This window comes from Equus przewalskii, chromosome 27 (assembly GCF_037783145.1).
Source record: "Equus przewalskii isolate Varuska chromosome 27, EquPr2, whole genome shotgun sequence".
Classification (NCBI taxonomy): Eukaryota; Metazoa; Chordata; class Mammalia; order Perissodactyla; family Equidae; genus Equus; species Equus przewalskii.
This window is the reverse complement of record NC_091857.1, coordinates 23,258,672-23,279,579: the sequence shown is the minus strand read 5'-3', so window position 1 is coordinate 23,279,579 and position 20,908 is coordinate 23,258,672. Positions and strand designations below refer to the sequence as shown.

Sequence of the window (20,908 nt, the reverse complement as noted above, 5' to 3'; positions counted from 1 at the left end):
TTATATGTTTATTACAAATGACCTCAACCTTCTAGGCTTTTTGCTGTTTAAAATGGCGTTTTTCTCCCTTGCTTGGTGTTGTGGGCTGAATTGTGTTCCCCTAATATTCATACTTCAACACCCTAACCCCCAGAACCTCACAATGTGATGGTATTTGGTGATAGAACCTTTAAAGGGGGTTAAGTTAAAATGAGGCCGTTAAGGTGGGCCAGAACCCAGTCTGACTGGTGTCCTTATGAAAGAAGAAATTGGAGTTCAGGAAAGGTACAGAGAAGTGGAAAGTTACTTTAAGGGACTGTTACTTATCTAGTGCTACCTTTAATAATAATAACCCAAGAGGGCTTCCGTTCTAGGCAATTTTTACTTATTTAAATCCATTTAGTGTAGGATTTTTTGTTCGTTTTTGGCTATTACTATTTCTCTGCCCTTGGTGTAGCAGGCCTATAAGTGTGGCTCTCTCTGGTTAGGTGCTATATGTATGAGTCTTGGGGACGGGGGGTGGTCTGTGAGCTGGGAGGTCTCCCCATTGTACACATTACCTTAAATGGGAGGTCCATTCTAACTCCATCTCTTCCACACTCCCCTCAGCTCCCACCTCAGTGGTACAGTCCACAGTCTCAGGTTTTAGATGTTTGCTCTCGGAAGACACTGGCCAGAAGGCTCAAGGCCAACTATTTTCAACGACGCCTACTTGACCACACGGGGCTCACACATCCTTGCCCTAAGAAATGGGAAAATAGGTGCTTCACTATTCCCCTGCTGTCTTCCTTGATATCCTTTTCCAGCTCTCTTTCACCATGCTCAAATAGTTTCTTGGCAAATGCCTTCAATTTTTGCAAGTGATTCTCTAAAATTCTCTTGCCTTGAGGATGAGTTGGGGAATAGAACTCATCACAGCTTTGACAAACTAATTCTCTTTCACAGTTTGGACAATTCATTCTCTCTCTCCCTTCCTCCCCACCCCCAATCTGTCCATACACACTTCTGTTTATATGGACTTTGTGTGGTGGGGTAGAGGGGAGAGGACTGGGGTAACAATTTAAGGGTAGAACCACTGTCTCTTCATGAACGTTGAGGGGGGTATTTGAACCCAAATTATTTATGGTTTCTTTAGAAAGCAGAGTACTTGTGTTCAGTCATCAGCCAACAAAGAGTCCCAGTCAACATTCTATTACTTGAATATATCGTATCTTTGTGTATAAAACTTTTTCTCATTCTCTTTACTAAATGGTATCCTAAAACTTAGAAAAATAAAGTTTCTTGACCTATAGCAACTTCAATATAATTCACAATAGTTAAATATTTGGAAGGAAAGTGACTTTGAGAATGAAAAGCTAAATGGCAGGGGCAACTTTAGGAATCCAACTTAGAAACTTAGATCTTAGAAAATCTCAATTTTTACCCCATCTTGAGGAAACACTTATAAGTAGCACATTCAGTGTTGAAAACATCATAAAATGGAGCTTTAAAACAGTCTGCTCTCAATCTTAGGGACATTAAATAGGTCCGTTGTTGACACAACCATTCACTTGTTTTGAGAGCATTTTCCTAGTAGAGTATAAAGACATTTTATACTCTAACATGTCTTAACTAGTACCTTTTTTTCAAGCTTGGTCAAATAAAAATATGGCAGGTATTTAAACGTAATAAACAAGATTAAATAGAAAATATCAACAAATAAAAGTTTACAGTTTACCTTGAAATTCTTGACCAGTTATTGCTACTAAAAGTGTCACAAACTATTGTAGAACAAGAAACAAAGGATAGAAAATTAAATTTTAAAACTTGAAAGCTGGAAAAATATTTTGAGATCTTTTTGAGAACTATGTGGAAATGGACACCTAATAACTAAAAGGAATAGATAGGATAAGAGAAAAATAATTTCTATCTAGCCTTAATTGATGGAGCAATCATTTGTGTAACTTTGCATAATAAATGAACTAGATTGTGATAACATTGCAGAATACAATATTTTATTAATATTGTCGATGAAAATAACCCATAACCAATCTATAAATGAAAATTTGGGAGAGTTTATTCTGAGCTAAAATCTGAGGACCTTGGCCCAGGGCCTTTCTTCCCGAAGGAAGAAAGGGCACCAAAGAAGTGAGGTATACAGAGTGGTTATATACCCCCAAACAGGGTGTTTCACGTAGCATTGAAATGTCCCTCCCACAATAGTCACAAGATTGCCCTGTCGGCACAGCACTTGATGGACACAGCAGGTAGTGGGTCTCCTATCTCAAAGGGTGTAGCAGGAGGCAAGCCTATTGCCTTGAGCTGGGTGGTCGTAGCAGGTGAGCTCAGCAATCAGTTCGTAGCCTAAAGAAAGATGCTTAATCCTTAAGGAGATGCCAACATAGGGAGGGGGAGGGAAGTCGCACCTTTATCTCAAGGGCCTTTGTTCTTGCCATAGGGAATGTCTAAAGCAGATATACAATGCATGCTCAACGGTCTCGGTCAGGCCCTTTTGGAAAGACAAGGTCAAGCCGAATTTGTTTATACCAAATGGCTTCCTCATATACTCCAATATATCCTATTACTTTGCCATTTTTATTTGTCAATATTTTTAGCTAAATCTATGGAGAAATCTTATCAATAAATATTCTTTAAATTGTCCTTTCACAAGTGCTCTTTTGATTTTTAAAAATTCATTCAGCATTTATCAGATACCAACTACACATTAGATACTGTTAAATGCTTTGGGGCTTATAAAGATGTATAAAACATGGTTCTTTTCTCAAAGCGCTTCCAGATTGGTAGTGACACCAGATATGTACATACAAAACTGTATGATAGAATAAAAACCAAGTGCCATAAAAAGATAAAGTGCTATGGAAATTCAGAGAAGAAAGAAACTTCTTCCAGCAGGAGGAATAGAGGAAAGCTTCATAGAGATGGTGGGCTTTGAGCTGCCCCTTAAAGAGTGAATAGAATTTACATATCTTGTAATTAGGAGAATCAGCATTCCAGTGGAGGGAGCATTATAAGTAAATGTATAGACAAAAAATGAGTTGTTGAGATAAAATGAGCTTAGTTCAGTTTGATGGATGCATAAGGCAACCAACGAGGAATAGTGGGACATGTGGCTGAACGGGTAGGTGCTGACAATATGACAAGATGTGTATGGGTTGTGGGGAGGCCTTGAATTCCAGGCTAAGGAGTTTAGACCTCTGTAATAGACTATGTAAAGGAAAAGAGTGAAAGGTTTTTTAGCAAGGGGAAAGGAGAAAATGGAGAAGGGAGTTGACATTGTTCAAGAGGGTAATCTGGCAGTAACTCACTGCTAGGGTTGGGGAAAGGACAGTCCAGAGGGCAAAGGGGCCTTTAGCACAGGAGAGATTGAAACTGAGAGAGGAAGGGCCCAGAAGACAAAGGTGTGATAGTAACAAAAACCTAAGATAAAAGGATTAAGGTAGTGACAATCATCAAATGTGCCAATGAAAGATGGAGTCAATGAATAAATGGGAGGTTAAAGATGGGGAGATTTAGAGGTAGAAAGAGTGGTAATGGTAGGGATAGAATTTAAATGTATTCATCATGGTTAGCTTTAATCTTTTGAAAAATAAGATTAGAGAGTTGGGCATCTGTGGAGGGGAAAGTGGATGAGAATGGGATGGGCCACCATGGTGCTTAAACTGGTTACAGGGGAAAGAGAAGAGGGAAAAATGGTACAGGCTGTGAGACTAGGGAGCGAGGGATGGGCCAGGGATTTCTGAGGATGAAGGGAAGGCGTGGTAGGAGAGAGGAATTTGAGAATTTAAAAGGAAGGAATGTTGAGGGCAGAGAGAAAACATCTCGTGTGAGACATCCTGGATCAGAGGGACCTGGGTCACATAGACCCCAATTCCTCACTTAGCTCTGAGAACTTGGGAGTCACTGACTCTTGGAGTCTGTTTCCCCTGGAAAATGATGACACTGCCCACTTTATAATATCATTGAGATAAGTGAGATTTTATATACCCTCACCCCATCCAGCCCCACCTCTGACTTATATAAAGTGTTCAATAAACAGTTTTGACTTTTTTCAGAGCATTTTTTTCAGCGTTTGAGAGGTTGGCAGGCATCCAGGCTGAGAGACGATGCGATTCTAATCTTCCACCACTAAAGAGCCAGGCTTGTGGCTACAGATGGTAAGAGGGTGTAGTTTCCTGGGTTTTATTGAACAACAATAGCTGGATGACTCTTCCTCTGCACCATTAAGTGGGGCTAAAAAACTGAACCAGTTCAGCTATTTTTATTAAAGTAGACTTTAATCAAACAAAACCACCTGTGAGATGAAGGAAGTTCTTTGCAAAGTTGTATTGAAAAGCAATCAATTGTTCCAGATTTAGTTAGGTTAAACCCCCAACTAAAAATAAATTAAATCTAGTTACAATAGTAACAATAATAATGAAAACAAAACTTGCTATTAAAGATTCTAGAGGCCCTAATCCTTACACAACACAATTTCACTGTAGGGAAATAAAATCAAAATGCCCCATAAATTATAGTGGGATTTTACCAATTGTTAGTGTTCAAGTCCCTTAAATAAAAAGCAAATAGAAACACAAGTCCAGACACAGGTGGATATGCTTTTAATAAGTGGAAAATGAGTGCTCAATGCCATATCTTTTGTGTAGGAGAAAGCATTCTTCACACAATGATTTCTATTTAGCCATATACAATATTTTAAGGTAATGTATAATAGATATTTGACACAAAGAAAGTGTTAGGTGTTAACACTGCAAAAGATGAATCCTGCTGTGATAGCTTAGAAGCTTTTCATCTATTGGTAAAGCTAAGGCACTACGTATTTTCCTCACAATATGGCTTTGCATCATTTCAATTGAAGTAGCTGATCTTGTGTGCTGGCAGGTATGCCTGAAGAGGCATCTTTAAGACCCACATATCCCCTTGGCATTGGGCAATGCAAGAGGAAAGTATTCTTCAAACCAAAGCAAATCAAAGCACAGGCAACATTTAGCCTAATTTCTTACAAAAGCTTATAGATAGGTGTTTTTTTCAAGCTTCACCACCAGGAGTTGGGAAACCGTGTGGGCCAGATCCTGTCTGTGCCTGCTGTTTTTGTAAATGAAGTTCTACTGGAACACAAACATGCCATTTGTTTATTATTGTCTATGGCTGCTTTCATGCTACAATGGCAGAGTTGAGTGGTTCTAACAAGGACTGTATGGCTTAAAATATCAACTCTGGCCTTTATAGAAAATGTTTGAGGTTTGGTGAGAAGCACTGAATGCCACAGACAAGTTGGCCAGTCTGACAACAGGCTTCTTCCCAGTGATCTGCTGTCCAGCCACGTGGTAGACACTCGGTGAGTGTTTAATCCACTTGTTTATCCAGTGAATCCTGGGATTTGCTTTGCCTAGTTGGGCAAAAAGAGCCGACTCCTTTAAAAGCAGCTTAACCACGTTCAAAGTTGTCTAAGGTAGTGAGTGACTTTTTCATCCAGATTTGCCTAGAACTGGAAATGCACTAGCCAAATTTTGTTTTTAATATGAATTGAATAATCAGAATAAGTTATAGATGATTATGCTTTTAACACTGCCTAATTGCTCTTCCTATTAAGTAGATCATTGGAATTTTCACTCTGTAACACTAGTTGGAGGCTTTTGTGATTAATCAGTTGAGAAACCAGAAGATTAAACCCATTTTTCATTTCCATCACCATTTCTCCTGTGCCCTTTATGTCTCAAGGGGGGCACCAGGTGCAGGGAGCCACAGTGAGCTCTTTGATCTTATGTGACTTGTCAGACAACCACTTCTCCCCTCTGGATCCCTGGCTTTGTGATAAGCAGGATTGGCCAACCATTGGCCATAACGGCAAGGGACTCGGTCCAGCTCAGAATTTCACTGCACAAATTCTAGATTCCGAGAGATGTGCAGTTACCATCACACAGGGAAAGGTATCTCCAGTGTTACGGGTGTAAGCTCCAGGGGCGAGTTGTGACATCAAGGTCCCGCAAAGGGGTCTTAGGGGAAGGAAAGAGCAATAAGCGGTTCTGGGGGTAAAATAAGACACTTGGGTTTGAGTTTGACTCTCAAAATTATGTTTAATGAAGAAATCAGTGAGACACACCAGGTGAGTGAGCTCTGGTCAATAGGTGTTTTTCTTCATGTTGCTTTTGGTTCTTGGAAATGAAAGTAAACACGAAATGCAAATCCTTAGGGTTAAGACCCACTCAGCTACTCCCCTTCTGTGGATATATTAGTGAAAAATGAGCAGCAAAATAAGGATTATATTAGGGGAGAAAAGAGGATTCTGGTAGAAATGAGACTGAGGTTCTTTCTGCATCTGTCAGTATTTTCGGAACGCTCCAACCCAGACTCCTGCACAGAGGGGACAGGCACTTTATATTTTCATGCTCTGTGGGTTAATTTCACAATCAGTTTCATATATTTTACTAATTTTCTCTAGAAGTTAGGATATTTAACATTTCACAAACCACAGAATATTACACAGTATTTTGATTCTTTTAACTTAGTCCAGACACAAAAAGCCAGACTGTATTTTAGGTGCTGACAGAACTATTTGTTTAAAATAACCATTTCAAGTGATTTAGTGGTCATAAAAATCATAGTGAAATACCAGTTTCATCTCCTTATGTACCTCTTTGCAAATGTAAGACAAAGCAGAGTTTTATAATCTTTTAATAACCTGTGCAACAACTGTGGTTTTGGTGTATCTCAAAGGTGGGATTCTTTTAAATTATAAATGATTTTGTGTGCTTGAAATCCTGGGAAAAGAAAGAAAAAGCAAGTTTAAGTAGAATATATTAATTCATATTTAAAGAAATATATATAAACCTTATGAGTATAAAGCTACATCCACTATGAGCATCTTACAGGTACAAACCAGCATATATTTAACTAAATCTATTTTATGGGGAATTAAATAATTAAATGCTAGGAGACAAGGTCTTTGAAACTTTGCCTAAAGAGTAAAGAAGGAGGAGTGGGAATCAGAGTAGGAGAAGGCTTATTCGCTAGGGGTTTGCTCCTGGCATCTAGTGGGCAGAGGTCAGGTGTGCCGCTAAACATTCTACAATGCTCGGGACAGGCCCCTACAACAAAGAATTATGCAAAATTGTAAGAATTCAATATGTAAGGATGATAAGAAATTGTCATTTCTTATATAAATTCTTGGAAATATAAGGAAATGTCAGCAGTGCCAAGGTAATGAAACCTTGCTCTAGGGCAAAACTAGAATTGGAGACTACCTCTCAGCTGATGAGGGCAACTGAGAGGAAGGCAAAGAAAAAGTAAAAAGCTTTTGTTCTTCCAACTCAGCCACAAAGTGTGTTACTGTTTGGTGGGATGAAATTATTTCATTCCCCACTCAAATAGTATTTTCCACAAATTGTAGGAACAAACGTGGAGTTACACATTGTTTGTCTGCTAATTAAATAATAGTATGATTTCAGTGTAGTAAACTACAAAATAAAGTGACTTCTGTGATAGAGTCTAGACTAGACAATTTTTTAAAAATCAATTTTTAAAAATTTTTTTTGGTGAGGAAGATTTGGCCCTGAGCTAACACCTGTTGCCAATCTTCCTCTATTTGGCATGTGGGACACCACCACAGCATGGCTTGACGAGCAGTAGGTAGGTCCACTCCTGGGATCCAGGCCCATGAACCCTGGCCACTGAAGTAGAGCGCATGAATTTAACTGCTACGCCACTGGGCTGGCCTCTAAAACAAATCAAATTTTGACAGAAAAAACTCTATGGAGCAGTAAGTGGGTCTTAAACCTAGTGTCCTTTAGAATTACTTAAGTGTTTAAAATACTGATGTCCATCCCCCGACCCCCACCCCAAGCTCTACTGAAAGGAAATCTAAGAGGATTCCTGCCACAGAGTACTAAGAAATTCAGAAAAGCAGCGCTCCATTTCTCAAGAAAGGGCTTAGACCTCTAAAAACATTGGAAACCTCCCTCTACATGCACCCCACCCCCCACATTCCTGAAAAATAATCCAGGTTGAATATCTATCCAAAGAGCTACAAAATCTGAGTGATGATAATATTTACTGCTTCACTATACTTCTTACAAATACAAAAGTACATGAGTCTAAATGTCTAAATTATGCTCCCTAAACCATCTGAGATAGATAATTATTGCATGGCTTTAAGGATTTCTGAAACGCTCGTTTCAACAACAGCAGAGGATATTCCACATCCCTAAATTCTCCAAGTGCTTGGAATAACCGAAGGAGAGTGCTGGAACCACGGATCTGCTAAAAGCGATCTGCTCGGACAAGCTGACAAGAATCAAGGTACCTGAGTCCCAGCTTGGCCACTGTGGTCCCTCGTGTTTTAATTTCCTCATCTATAAAATGGAGCTGATAATAATAGATGCACAGAACCTGACTAATAATAGAAAGCATCACAAGAGGAAAGAATGGTGTGGTAAGCCCCACTGCCCTACATCTGCTGAACAGCTTTATCATGCCGTCCCAGACAGGATCGAAGCTAACGTGAACTGAGCTCCTTCTAAAGACCAGCAGCAGACACTAGTACAAAGTACATTAAAAGTGAAAATCCATCCTTTCCGTACAATTACTTCATTTCCCTGCCATATTCCCTAAACATGTCTGTTCTATAAATATGCTTTAAAAATACTCACATTTTCACTCATTGCAGTGGCTTTCGATGCAGAACTACTCTTCCTGTTTGTGGAATACAAAAGACAATATTTACTACATTATCACCTCCAATTCTGAAACACATATCCTGTTTTAGATAATGTTGCCTCCATACATTTTCTCAGCAGGAAGATGAACATTCCTCTTAGCCAGGTAGAAAAAAAGCCAGCAATACTAACTGAATTACTTATAGACAATATTCACAGGGAAAGCCACGCAACCAAGTTTCAGCATGTATGAAGCTCTGCATATTTAATTGTAGCCTAGGGCTAGAATACTAAATATTTTTGTGGAACATGCAAACCAGAGACTTAATTAACTTTTAATTTAATGTTTTGAAAGTTTGATGATTATAATCTCAAAAGTCACTTTTTCCATGGGAAAAAAGTTTCATGTGGTTCCAGTCATCTGTTATGGGCTGAACTGTGTCCCCCTCAAAAATTCATATGTTGAAGTCCCAACCACCAGTACCTCAGAATGTGACTGTATTTGGAGATAGGGTCTTTAAAGAAGTAATGAAATTAAAACAACGTCATTAGCGTGGGTCCTAATCCAATATGACTGGTGTCCTCATAAGAAGAGGAAATCTGGACACAAGCATAAAGGGAAGGTGATATGAAGACAGGGAGAAGATGCCTGCCATCTATAAGCCAAGGAGAGAGGCCTGGAACAGCCCCTTCTCTCACAGCCCTCAGAAGGAAGCAACCCTGCCATCACCTTGATCCTGGACTTCCGGCCTCCAGAGCTGTGAGAAAATAAATTTGTTGTTTAAGCCACCCAGTCTGTGGCACTTTGTTACGCCATTTTTAGCAAACTAATATGATAGCCAATTCTTTTTCCAACAAATTTTTAGGGCCATGGATTTGACAAATGGGAGGAGATACATCTAGGAATAAAGATATTACCTCCCAGATGACTGTCTGGGTTAACAGAGACACTGTGATTGGAGGGAAGAATAACTTCCCTTCCACAGTAACGCCAACCTTTCCCCACATGTAAGATGATGTCTCTCCTCTGCTCAAAACCCTCCAATTACTTTCCATCCTTCTCATTAAAAGTGGAAATCCTCACAATTGTCTGGAGTATGAGGTGGGGTAGCTATATTGTCACGCTACCCTGCTTTTCTGAACTCACCCCCTTTGCTACTGCTAGTCCTGATAACTCAGACCTCAGCCTGGACTTGTACTGGGATACTATGAGGCTCAGACACCAGTGTTGAGCAGCAAGTCTGGGAACAGGAAATCAATGGCAGCTAAGTCTTCAAAAGACTTAGATGACAAAGTATCTGAAGCCATGGCAGCTGAAAGTAGAAAGGAACGTCCATAGCCTCAAAGCTGGGTCTGCCATTTCCATACATTTCCGTAGATACACAGTCACAAATCAAGTGCACATAAAGTGGGGACTTTGGTGATGACATCCAGATTTCATGCACCTAAATTTCCTAATGACCCCTAAATTTCTAACTCTAGTTAAGATGTTTCCCCAAACTCCAGATTCATATATTCTGTTACTTACTGATTATCTCTACTTGGAAGCCTAATAGGCATCTCAAATATTAAAATTCCAAAGCCCTGCAGACCTCTCCACCTACCCCCACCACCATTCCCAAACCTACTCCTCCTGAAATCTTTCACACGTCAGTAAATGGTAACTGCATCCTTCTCATAACTTTGAAGCCATCTTTGATTTCTCTCTTCTCACAACCCATATCCAGTCAATCAGAAAACTGTTAAAAATACATCCAGAATCCTATCACTTCTCAACATCTCCAAGACTACCACTTTGGAACCAGCCACCATTTTCACTTGCCTAGATTATTGATTGGTTTCCTAACTGGTCTCTTTGCTTCCTCTACCTTTTGTCACCTTATAGTTTATTCTCAACAGAGCAGCCAATGTGAGCTTTAAAGAATTAAGTAAGATGATTCTACTCCTCTCAAAGTCCTCCAATGACCCCATCTTACTCAGAACCAAAGGCAAACTCCTCACAACTGCCTAGAAGAGGCTCTGTGTGATCTGCCCCTGATATCTTTGTGCACTCATCTCTTCCCTGTGTGTCCTCACTCTGTTCAGCCACACTGGTCCCCTTGATGTTCTTCAGATACTCCAGGCATGCTTGCCTCAAGACCTTTCCATTTGTTCTCTCCCCTCGGCTTGAACACTCTTCTCATGGATATCTGAATGACTTGCTCCCTCAGCTCCTTCAGGTCTTTCTCAAATGTCACCTCATCAGTGAGGCCCTCCCTAACCACCCTATTTAAAAGGACAATCACCACTCCTATTCTGTGCATTCTCTAGTCTCTCACCTGCTTAATTTTTCTCCATAATACCCATCACAATCTGACATACTGTAGAGTTTACGTCTGTGTTTACTTTCTACCTTTCTCTACCAGAATGTAAGCTCCATGAGGTACAGGGTTTTTTGGCCTGTTTTGTTCACTGCTGTATCATCAGTCCCTAGGACAGTGTTAGGCACAAAATCAGTGTTCAGTTAACTGTAAAAATGATGGTTAAGTAAAACTTTATTTGAAAATGTTCAATTTAGCAAAATATGGCAAATATATATTTTTTAAGTAATACTATGGAAATGCCCATGAAGTCAAATTAGTAACTATATTTCTTCTCTAGGTAATTAAACATCATCAACAAGGCATGAAGTGGGATGTATTTCTTGATGAACTTGAGTAACTTCCCATAGGATAAAACCTTTACAAATAACCCAACTTCTCACTTTTGACTTTAAACAGATAATTAACAGAAAATTAGCTGATATTGGGGGAAATTGGAGAGAAAGGCATGCATTTTAAGAAAATATACTTACTGGAAGGAGGTTTCTTCTACAAAAGAATAAGTATATATCATTAATGCAGTAGTTAATATGGTATGATACAGATTCATATAAAAGTGAGTTTTGGCTTAATTCCTCTTTCTCAATCTTGATTCTCACTCACCGACATTTGTACCTTGTAAATCAAGGGTTGGCAAACTTTTTCTGTAAATGACCACATGCCAAATATTTTAGGCTTTGTGGGCCAAGAGGTAAAATCAAGGACATTAGGTAGGTACTTATATAACAAGAGAGAAAACAAATTTGCAAACATTTTTATTGATAAAAATCAAAAGATAATAATAATCAAAGACTTGTAGTACAGGTCTACTAATTAGAAGAAGAGAATTCTTTTGCGGGGGATAGCATTTCTTTTAATTGGTGTTCTAAGTTCCTGTTCCCTATTATCAAACAAGATTGCAGATGTTCATCTGTAAAAACCGTTCTTAGCCTGTGGCCCATAGAAAAACAGGCGGCAGCCCAGCTTTGGTCCACGGGTCACAGTTTGCCAACACCTATCCGAAATGCAAGTCCAAGAAAATGGTTCTCGGATAAATCTTCTGCCAGAGGAAAATGGGAGTAACATTCGCAACTAGTGAACCACGAATATTCAAGTCAAATCTTTAATTAATTCAGTATTTTAAAAAAGATTTGTTTACCAAGTCTTCATTAAAAATACTCAGGTATTCTTTGCAAGTATAGATAAACATGACAAGAATTTTATCTGTCTGGGCTTTCACTGGTGACCAGCAGAGGGCCTCAGCCCAATTCCATTCATAAAAGTACACGGGAGGAGACTGGAAGGTTGGAGCGCCATGCGAAAGAACAGCTGTTAATTCACAGAGCAGTTATTCTTCACTACTGTAGGGAACATCCTTGAAACCATGTTCGTGGAAACATTTTATGACATTTAATACCTATTTATAGAAAGCCCTTTAAATTTGTCTTATTTTGGTATAAAATATTTTTTAAACCTAAATTCCAAAATTAATGTTCACTGTAAAACAGAAAGTCTAAAATCTGTTTGTCCTGTAAGTTTATTTATTATTTCATTACAAAATTCTACTTTATACACTATTCCAAAGGGCCTTGATAGAGTTCTGCAGCTTATGAGCTCTCAGATAATTTTAAAAACTGAGAGTGAAGAAATGCATTAAGAGAATAAAACAGATTATTTTTTACTCTCACTCATTTAGATCAAACCTATTGCATCACCACATGGGGGTCTGGAGTTACAAGAGGTCTAAATTTGAAGAACTAAAAGTCTCGTTTAGAAGCAACTCTAATGCAATAGGATTGTAGTTTTTACAGAACAATTCTTTTCTAAATACAGTTGTGCTAAATTTGACATTCAACATTTCACTGTTCTACACTGAAAAAACATTTCACAGATTTATTTCAATGAGATTTCTTATAAATCTTATAAATCTTGAGAGACACAACCCCTAACTTAAAAGGGTCTTAAATATATGTCAATATGCTATAAATACCCGTCCACGGTGAATATCTCAGAACCACTGCACTGTGCCACTCAGGGTCCCCCTCACTTATCCTGTGGTGTTTCCCGGAATGTTGCAATGAGGCAGCTCTACCTTTCCTCCCTATGTTTGCAGGTGCTTCATGACTTCCCTCATGTCATCTTGGACATTTTCTGTTGCAGAAAAATCACTGAAAAATATTCTCCAGAGTTTCTTACAACTCCTGAAGAGAAGTGGTGCCTCATAAGAAAACTCTGTATCTACAGGGAGTTGTCTAAAAAAGAAGGGTGAAACTCACTTACTTGAAAAATAGCCTTTCCTCTGAGCATAGCACACGCCAAGGCCACAGACGGAAATCACTAAGGCCACAACTACTACGGCTGCTATGATGCCACTTATGTTGAGATCATCTGGAATGCAAAATAAAATATGCAAGAATTCATGTCAGCAGATGCACAGATGCGGTCATTAAATTGAGAAAGTTCAAAAAAGCTCCCCTTTGCAGTTATATCACAAACGTGGATGGTTTCATGCTTTTGAAGCCAGTTCAACTAATGTCCTTCCAGGACATGGTTCAAAATAGATTGAGAATATTAACAGAACTAAGTTTTGCAAGAAACTTAAATTTTAAAAAGTCCTATGATCCGGAAATAAAATGTATGGTACTGTCCTACATTCATTTGGAGATGTGATAATTCATACAGTTAAATATCAAGTTGAAAGTGACCTTTGAAGTTCAACCAGTTCAAGTACTACTACCACACCCCCCCAAATTTTACTTAAAATTCTTCTATAACATCATCTGTGTCAATTTCACAGATATGGAAAACTCATTCAGCCCCAAAGAAAGCTCATGCCATTGCTGTTCTATAAAACTATCAGAAACATCTTCCTTCTTGAATTTAAATGGGCTTGTGTGTGTGTGTAATACACACATCTACATACTCACATACATATAAGCCATTAAACTGTCATCTCATTAAGGTAAAAGTGAATTAAACCCCCTCCCCAAGGCTTTTTCTTGTTGCTATTGAGTCATCTCTCCTCAAACCTAATACAAATGGATCTTTTTTTTTTTGAGGAAGATTAGCCCTGAGCTAACTGCTGCTAATCCTCCTCATTTTGCTGAGGAAGATTGGCCCTGAGCTAACATCCATGCCCATCTTCCTCTACTTTCTATGTGGGATGCCTACCACAGCTGGCATGCTAAGCAGTGCCATGTCTGCACCCGGGATCCGAACTGGTGAACCCCGGGCCACCGAAGTGGAATATGTGAACTTAACCACTGTGCCACTGGGCTGGCCCCCAAATGGACTTTTTGGACCCAAGTTTGAAATCACTACCATGTTCCCAACTTGGGAAGTTTTTTCGGCTACTGATTCTGTTGCCCAAAAGTTAGATTATTAACCTTCCAAGGTTAACATTTCTGCAGTTGAGAACTGCATCAAAAATACTCTCGTTTGGGGCCAGTCCCATGGCCAAGTGGTTAAGTTTTCGCGCTCCACTTCAGTGGCCCAAGGTTCTGCCGGTTTAGATTCTTGGCGCCGACATGGCACTGCTCATCAGGCCATGCTGAGGCGGCATCCCACATGCCACAACTAGAAGGACCCACAACTTAAATATGCAACTATGTACTGGGGGGCTTTGGGGAGAGAAAGGAAAAATAAAATCTTTAAAAAAAAATTGTTTGAGTCATTAATAAAATGAGGAACATGACCTTGTTAGGAAGAAAACTATGTAACAGGCTATGAGACACCTCTTTTCACATGATGCAATTTATTAGCATGCTCTGGGTGACGATGTATGGTGAATCTATCTAAACATTTAATTTGGGTCACTTTTCTCCCTCTTGTCCAAAAGGATTTCAGGAGCCACACTCTTCTGTCATCTAGATACTTCATCTGTATTGATTAACACGTAAATTACCTGCACTTCCTCTATTTTGTATGTGGGATGATGCCACAGCATGGCTTACTGAGTGGTGTGTAGGTCCGTGCCCAGGATCCAAACCAGAACCCCAGGCCACTGAAGCGGGAAGTGAGCACTACGCCACCAGGCAGGCCCCAATGACCTGCCCTTTTTAAAGGAGCCATTCCTCAAAGGGTTCTTGTTTTTCAAAGCAGGTGTTAATTAGCATATGATTAAATAACTTGGAGAAAATATTAGGTGGCATTTTCTCAACAGTAATTTTAGATATTTTAAAGCAGCGCTCATTTTAAGATTTTTAAAGAAATATTATTTGTCTGCTTATCAGAAAACTTTCTGGTCTTAGAATCCTTTCCTAATGCTAAATGTTATTAATTTTCTCAGATACCTCTGAAATGTTAACTAATTTTTTTAAAAAGAAACTGGATAAATCTTTTGAAAGGCTAAGTAACTTGACCAGAGCAGGCAACGTTGATCATCGGTTGGTATAAACTCAGTTCATATTTGTTTGGGCATTGAGAGGTCAATGAGATCCAGCTATTTTTTTTTTTTTCACTTGGATAAAATATAGCAGAGAGGGAAAAAATCCACAATAATCAAATCTAAGGCAAAATTAAATTAATAACTAAATGAAACTCCTGAGACCAAACGGTGCCTACTATTTTCTTTGTAGTAGTCAATGAATTTGACATCTACAAAGGGTTCAACCTAAGAGCTGTTATCTGACAAAAACTGTCCTGTGCTTTGTCAATGAATCTGACATCTATGAAGGATTCAACGTAAAGGCAAATTCTGACATAAAACTTTCTTATCCTGTAAGTGCTAAGTCATAGCATAAATTTTATTTTATTTTATTTTCTTCAATGAAATGGAAGATAGAAGACTTGTGAGTTGGAGGTAAGTTGTTTTCATCTCATTTGCAATTGACTGTAAGATACGGAGCAAATCATATAACCACCTTATGCCTCACTAAAGAGAAAATGCAACAACATGTAAGAAAATATTTTGTATTCTTTCTTTGGAAAAAAAAAAAAAAAGAAAGGCCACCATAAAAGGAAGATGTCATTATTCTAATTGAGAGAAAGGAACCAAACGGCTAAAATGCTAAGTGTGAGTGGGGTCTTCGGGAGTTTACAATGAGGCAGCTTGTGAATAATTAGCAAATCCAGGATTTACCGTCTATACTTCTATAATGACTTCTCAGAACAGTTAATAGATGCTGCTTTTCGTTACAAATTATTAGTGATGATTCACAAAGAAAACTGGACAAGAGATTTCATGAATTCTTATGTATTTCAAAAGATGTAAATTCCAAACCAAGGGTATGAAACACCTGGGATCAACAGATGGGCATTAAACAAACTAATTTTAACTTTTAAGCTAACTTACACCAGAAAGAGTAGATATGTGAAAATCATTTTCAAAATGAAATTCAAAACACAAACTATTAAATTTTATCTGTTATGTATTTATTTACTGCTTGCTAGGAAAAATGTAACTAGTATGTCAAATCCATGACGTCACGGATATTATTTCTTAAGATGATGTTAAATTAGGCATTGAAATTAAACATGTCCATTTAAAAAAATATTAATAGTGCAGGTTACAGTAAAAACCATGAGGCTAATGGGGCTGGCCCAGTGGTGCAGCGGTTAAGTTCACACGTTCCGCTTCAGCAGCCCAGGGTTCGCTGGTTCGGATCCCAGGTGCGGACACACGCACCACTTGTCAAGCCATGCTGTGGCAGGCATCCCACAAAAAATAGAGGAAGATGGGCATGGATGTTAGCTCAGGCCTAATCTTCTTCAAAGGTAAAAAAATTAAAACTAAATAATTAAAAAAAGAAGAAAAGAAAACCATGAGGCTAGTATGTGAATGAAGTTAAGAAAACACCATATGAAGGCATTAATTTTAAAACATGTTTTGATGAATTTTTCTAATGATAACTCCAAAAAAGCACTGAGAAGGATATTTTTTGATATTTTAAGTAAATGTTTATGTTTGACTATAAATGTCAACACTTGAATGAATTTGGTGGATAATTTGCATCCCTGAATTTAAAAAAGGCCTGAAATTCCTTTCTGAGAGAATTGGATGACGACATAAGGAGATGGAAAGACATTCCATGTACATGGATTGGAAGAATAAACATAGTTAAAATGTCCGTTCTACCTAAAGCAATCTACAGATTCAATGCCATCCCAATCAGAATCCCAATGACATTCTTTACAGAATTAGAACAAAGAATCCTAAAATTCATATGGGGCAACAAAAGACCCCGAATTGCTAAAGCAATCCTGAGAAAAAAGAACAAAATGGGAGGCATCACAATCCCTGACTTTAAAACATACTACAAAGCTACAATAATCAAAACAGCATGGTACGGGTACAAAAACAGGTGCACAGATCAATGGAACAAAATTGAAAGCCCAGAAATAAAACCACACATCTATGGACAGCTTATCTTTGACAAAGGAGCTGAGGGAATACAATGGAGAAAAGAAAGTCTCTTCAACAAATGGTGCTGGGAAAACTGGAAAGCCACATGTAAAAGAATGAAAATTGACCATTCTTTTTCACCATTCACCAAAATAAACTCAAAATGGATTAAAGACCTAAAGGTGAGACCTGAAACCATAAGGCTTCTGGAAGAAAACGTAGGCAGTACACTCTTTGACATCAGTATTAAAAGGATCTTTTCAGACACCATGCCTTCTCAGAGAAGGGAAACAATAGAAAGAATAAACAAATGGGACTTCATCAGATTAAAGAGCTTCTTCAAGGCAAATGAAAACAGGATTGAAACAAAAAAACAACCCACTAACTGGGAAAAAATATTTGCAAGTCATATATCTGACAAAGGCTTAATATCCTTAATATATAAAGAACTCTCACAATTCAATCACAAAACATCAAACAACCCAATCAAAAAATGGGCTGGAGACATGAACAGACATTTCTCCAAAGAAGATATATGGATGGCCAATAGGCACATGAAAAGATGCTCATCATCGCTGATCATCAGGGAAATGCAAATCAAAACCACACTAAGATATCACCTTACACCCGTTAGAATGACAAAAAATATCTAAAACTAATAGCAACAAATATTGGAGAGGTTGCGGAGAAAAAGGAACCCTCATACACTGCTGGTGGGAATGCAAACTGGTGCAGCCACTATGGAAAACAGTATGGAGATTCCTCAAAAAACTAAAAGTAGAACTACCATACGATCCAGCCATCCCACTACTGGGTATTTATCCAAAGAGCCTGAAGTCAGCAATCCCAAAAGTCCTGTGCACCCCAATGTTTATTGCAGCACTGTTTACAATAGCCAAGACGTGGAAGCAACCTAAGTGCCCATCAACAGACGAATGGATAAAGAAGATGTGGTACATATATACAATGGAATACTACTCAGCTGCAAAACAGAACAAAATCATTCCATTTGCAATAACATGGATGGACCTTGAGAGAATTGTGTTAAGTGAAATAAGCCAGCAAGAGAAAGATAATCTGTGTATGACTCCACTCATATGAGGAATTTAAAACTATGGACCAAGAACAGTTTAGTGGATACCAGGGGAAAGGTGGGGTGGGGGGTGGGCACAAAGGGTGAAGTGGTGCACCTACAACATGACTGACAAACATTAATGTACAATTGAAATTTCACAAGATTGTAACCTATCAATAACTCAATTAAAAAAAAAAAAAGGCCTGAAATTCAAAATTACTTGTGGAAATTCGACTATACTATTGAACATCTTATACTTTAGGATATCCTGACGTCTAATAAGATTGTATTTTCTTAAAAAATAATGCTAAGAGTTTAACTGTACCTAAACAATACAAATTAGTGTGCACATAGCTGCATATCTCTAAGTGCACTGAAAAATGAATTTCTGACGCCAGAAAGCTGAGGACAAGCTTCTGAACCCAGGAGAGCCCTCAGTATTCTGCTTCAGGGTATGGTCCTCCTGAGTGATATTTAAGCCCTTGGGTACCATCTCTAGCTATCCCTCTGTATCACACAACCATTTTCAAAACACACAGTTTTCACACAAGGAAGAAAAAACAAACTATTAAAAATAAAATGAGGGGCCAGCTCGGTGGTGCAGCAATTGAGTTTACACATTCCGCTTTGGTGGCCCGGGGTTCGCAGGTTCGGATCCCAGGTGCGGACATGGCACCGCTTGTCAAGCCATGCTGTGGCAGGCGTCCCACATATAAAGTAGAGGAAGATGGGCACAGATGTTAGCTCAGGGCCAGTCTTCCTCAGCAAAAAGAGGAGGATTGGTGGCAGATGTTAGCTCAGGGCTAATCTTCCTCAAAAAATAAAATAAAACAAAATGAAAAAGAAAATTTGCTCTGAAACACATAAACTGAAAAGATTCTTGAGCACTAATTTTATTGGATTCTAAGAAGCTTATTTGTGAAATATAATATATGGCAGCTATGTTCTACAGCAAATTGGACCCATAACTATATTCAACATTTTTTTGAGAGCCTACTCTGAGATAAGTGTAAGCACAGTGTTTCAGGGGATTGAAAAAATTATCAACAACGGATAACAACAACTAAAATAGCTACCACTTATATACTCTTCACAATACACCAGTGTCATTCTAACATTCTCAAATATTGATTATTTTAATCTTCCTAAAGACCCTATGAAGCTGGCACATTACCACTTCCATTTTGGGGACACTGAGGCACAGAGGCTAAATAATTTGCCAAAGAGTATGTAACCAGAAGTGGAGGAGCCAGAATTTGAACCCCCATACTGAATCCTTGACCCTGAGCAACTTACAAGACTCTTAACATTTGTTTGAAAGAAAGATGGCTTTGATGTGCATATTTTATAAACAATTATCTGAAAAATTTAAAAATTTGTAAAATACGATGCTAACTATTCTCGGCTTGTTTGGGAGATGGATTAAAAACAGCATCTTTACCCTTTGCAATACATTATGTCAAGGTAATTTTAAACATGCCGTCCCGTTTATCCTTCAAATCACTCAGCCCTCTCTCACCCCTTGTTCCTCTACCCCAAATACCGGCATGCTCTAATTGCAAACCATTTGTTCGTCCCAATATTTCATTCTTACCTACTTGCATTCGTTTCCCAGGACACTTGCGATGTCCAACAGAATTACGGGCTTCACAGGAGTATTCTCCGCTGTCCATTTTTGAAACAGTATTAAATTGCTATTTGTGGAAGAAAAATATGTATATTTTTAAGCAATAAATCTACAAGTAGACTCCTAAAAGAATCATGTCTGTTGCATTTTAGCATTAAATTGGTCTTTCCTTTTTAATGACTTAGGACTTTTTATCTTCATTGTGAATTCAAAAATCTGTCACGCTTTTCAGGAGTCGATAGCTAGGCTTCCTTTTAATTTGACAGAGAAAGACTTAAATATATATGGAGAATTATCTTTTTTTGTGTGATACTGAGAAAGTAGTATGGTCAGGCAGGCCGTGGGCATTTTTGAAAGCTTATAGAACACGGCATTATCAACTATTCTTGGTATTTCTAATTCCTAGGAAATGCCATTTGTAAATGAAGGCCTCCTTGGCCTTAAATGGCTAATGCAATTTTCTGTCTCAGTGAGTTCACTGTAGCAGCCAACAATGAACCCTTCCTTTAAAGAGCCAGAGCTACTACCAGGAAGAAGCTTAGGGCCTGGGAAGATCTTACTCAATTTATAGGATTATAAATTCTATCAGTTACAAAATATTTGAAAGTTCTGAAAAGATGAAGTCTAACCCTTGCTCCTTCTACTCCCTGCCAAAGCAACTGAAAGCTAAGACTTTCATATAACAGGCCTCATAATTGTTAATAGTAGTTTTATCCCCTTGGAGAATTTGTGGAAGGAAGGAAAGAAGGAAGGAAAGAGGGAAGGAGGGATGGATGGAGGATGGAAGGAAGGAAGGAACGAACAAACAAATGAAGGAGAGAAGGAGGGCTGGATTTATGAATGGAGGATGAAAGGAAAGAAGAAAGGAAGGAAGGAAGGAAGGAAGGATGGAAG

The 20,908-nt window shown here is 38.5% G+C and overlaps 1 protein-coding gene across 1 annotated transcript in view; it reads right to left on the bottom strand.

Moving 5' to 3' along the window:
- Positions 1-6,033: 6,033 nt before the first annotated feature.
- JAM2 (junctional adhesion molecule 2) overlaps positions 6,034-20,908 on the bottom strand; it is a 62,902-nt gene continuing 48,027 nt past the window's right edge. Inside the window, exons 6-10 of the mRNA XM_070597240.1 lie at positions 19,982-20,081; positions 13,250-13,357; positions 11,464-11,479; positions 8,625-8,667; positions 6,034-6,737 (exon numbers count right to left, since the gene is read on the bottom strand). Coding sequence (XP_070453341.1) covers positions 6,705-6,737; positions 8,625-8,667; positions 11,464-11,479; positions 13,250-13,357; positions 19,982-20,081 — 300 coding nt within the window. The 3' untranslated portion in view covers positions 6,034-6,704. The remainder of the gene's footprint in view (positions 6,738-8,624; positions 8,668-11,463; positions 11,480-13,249; positions 13,358-19,981; positions 20,082-20,908) is intronic.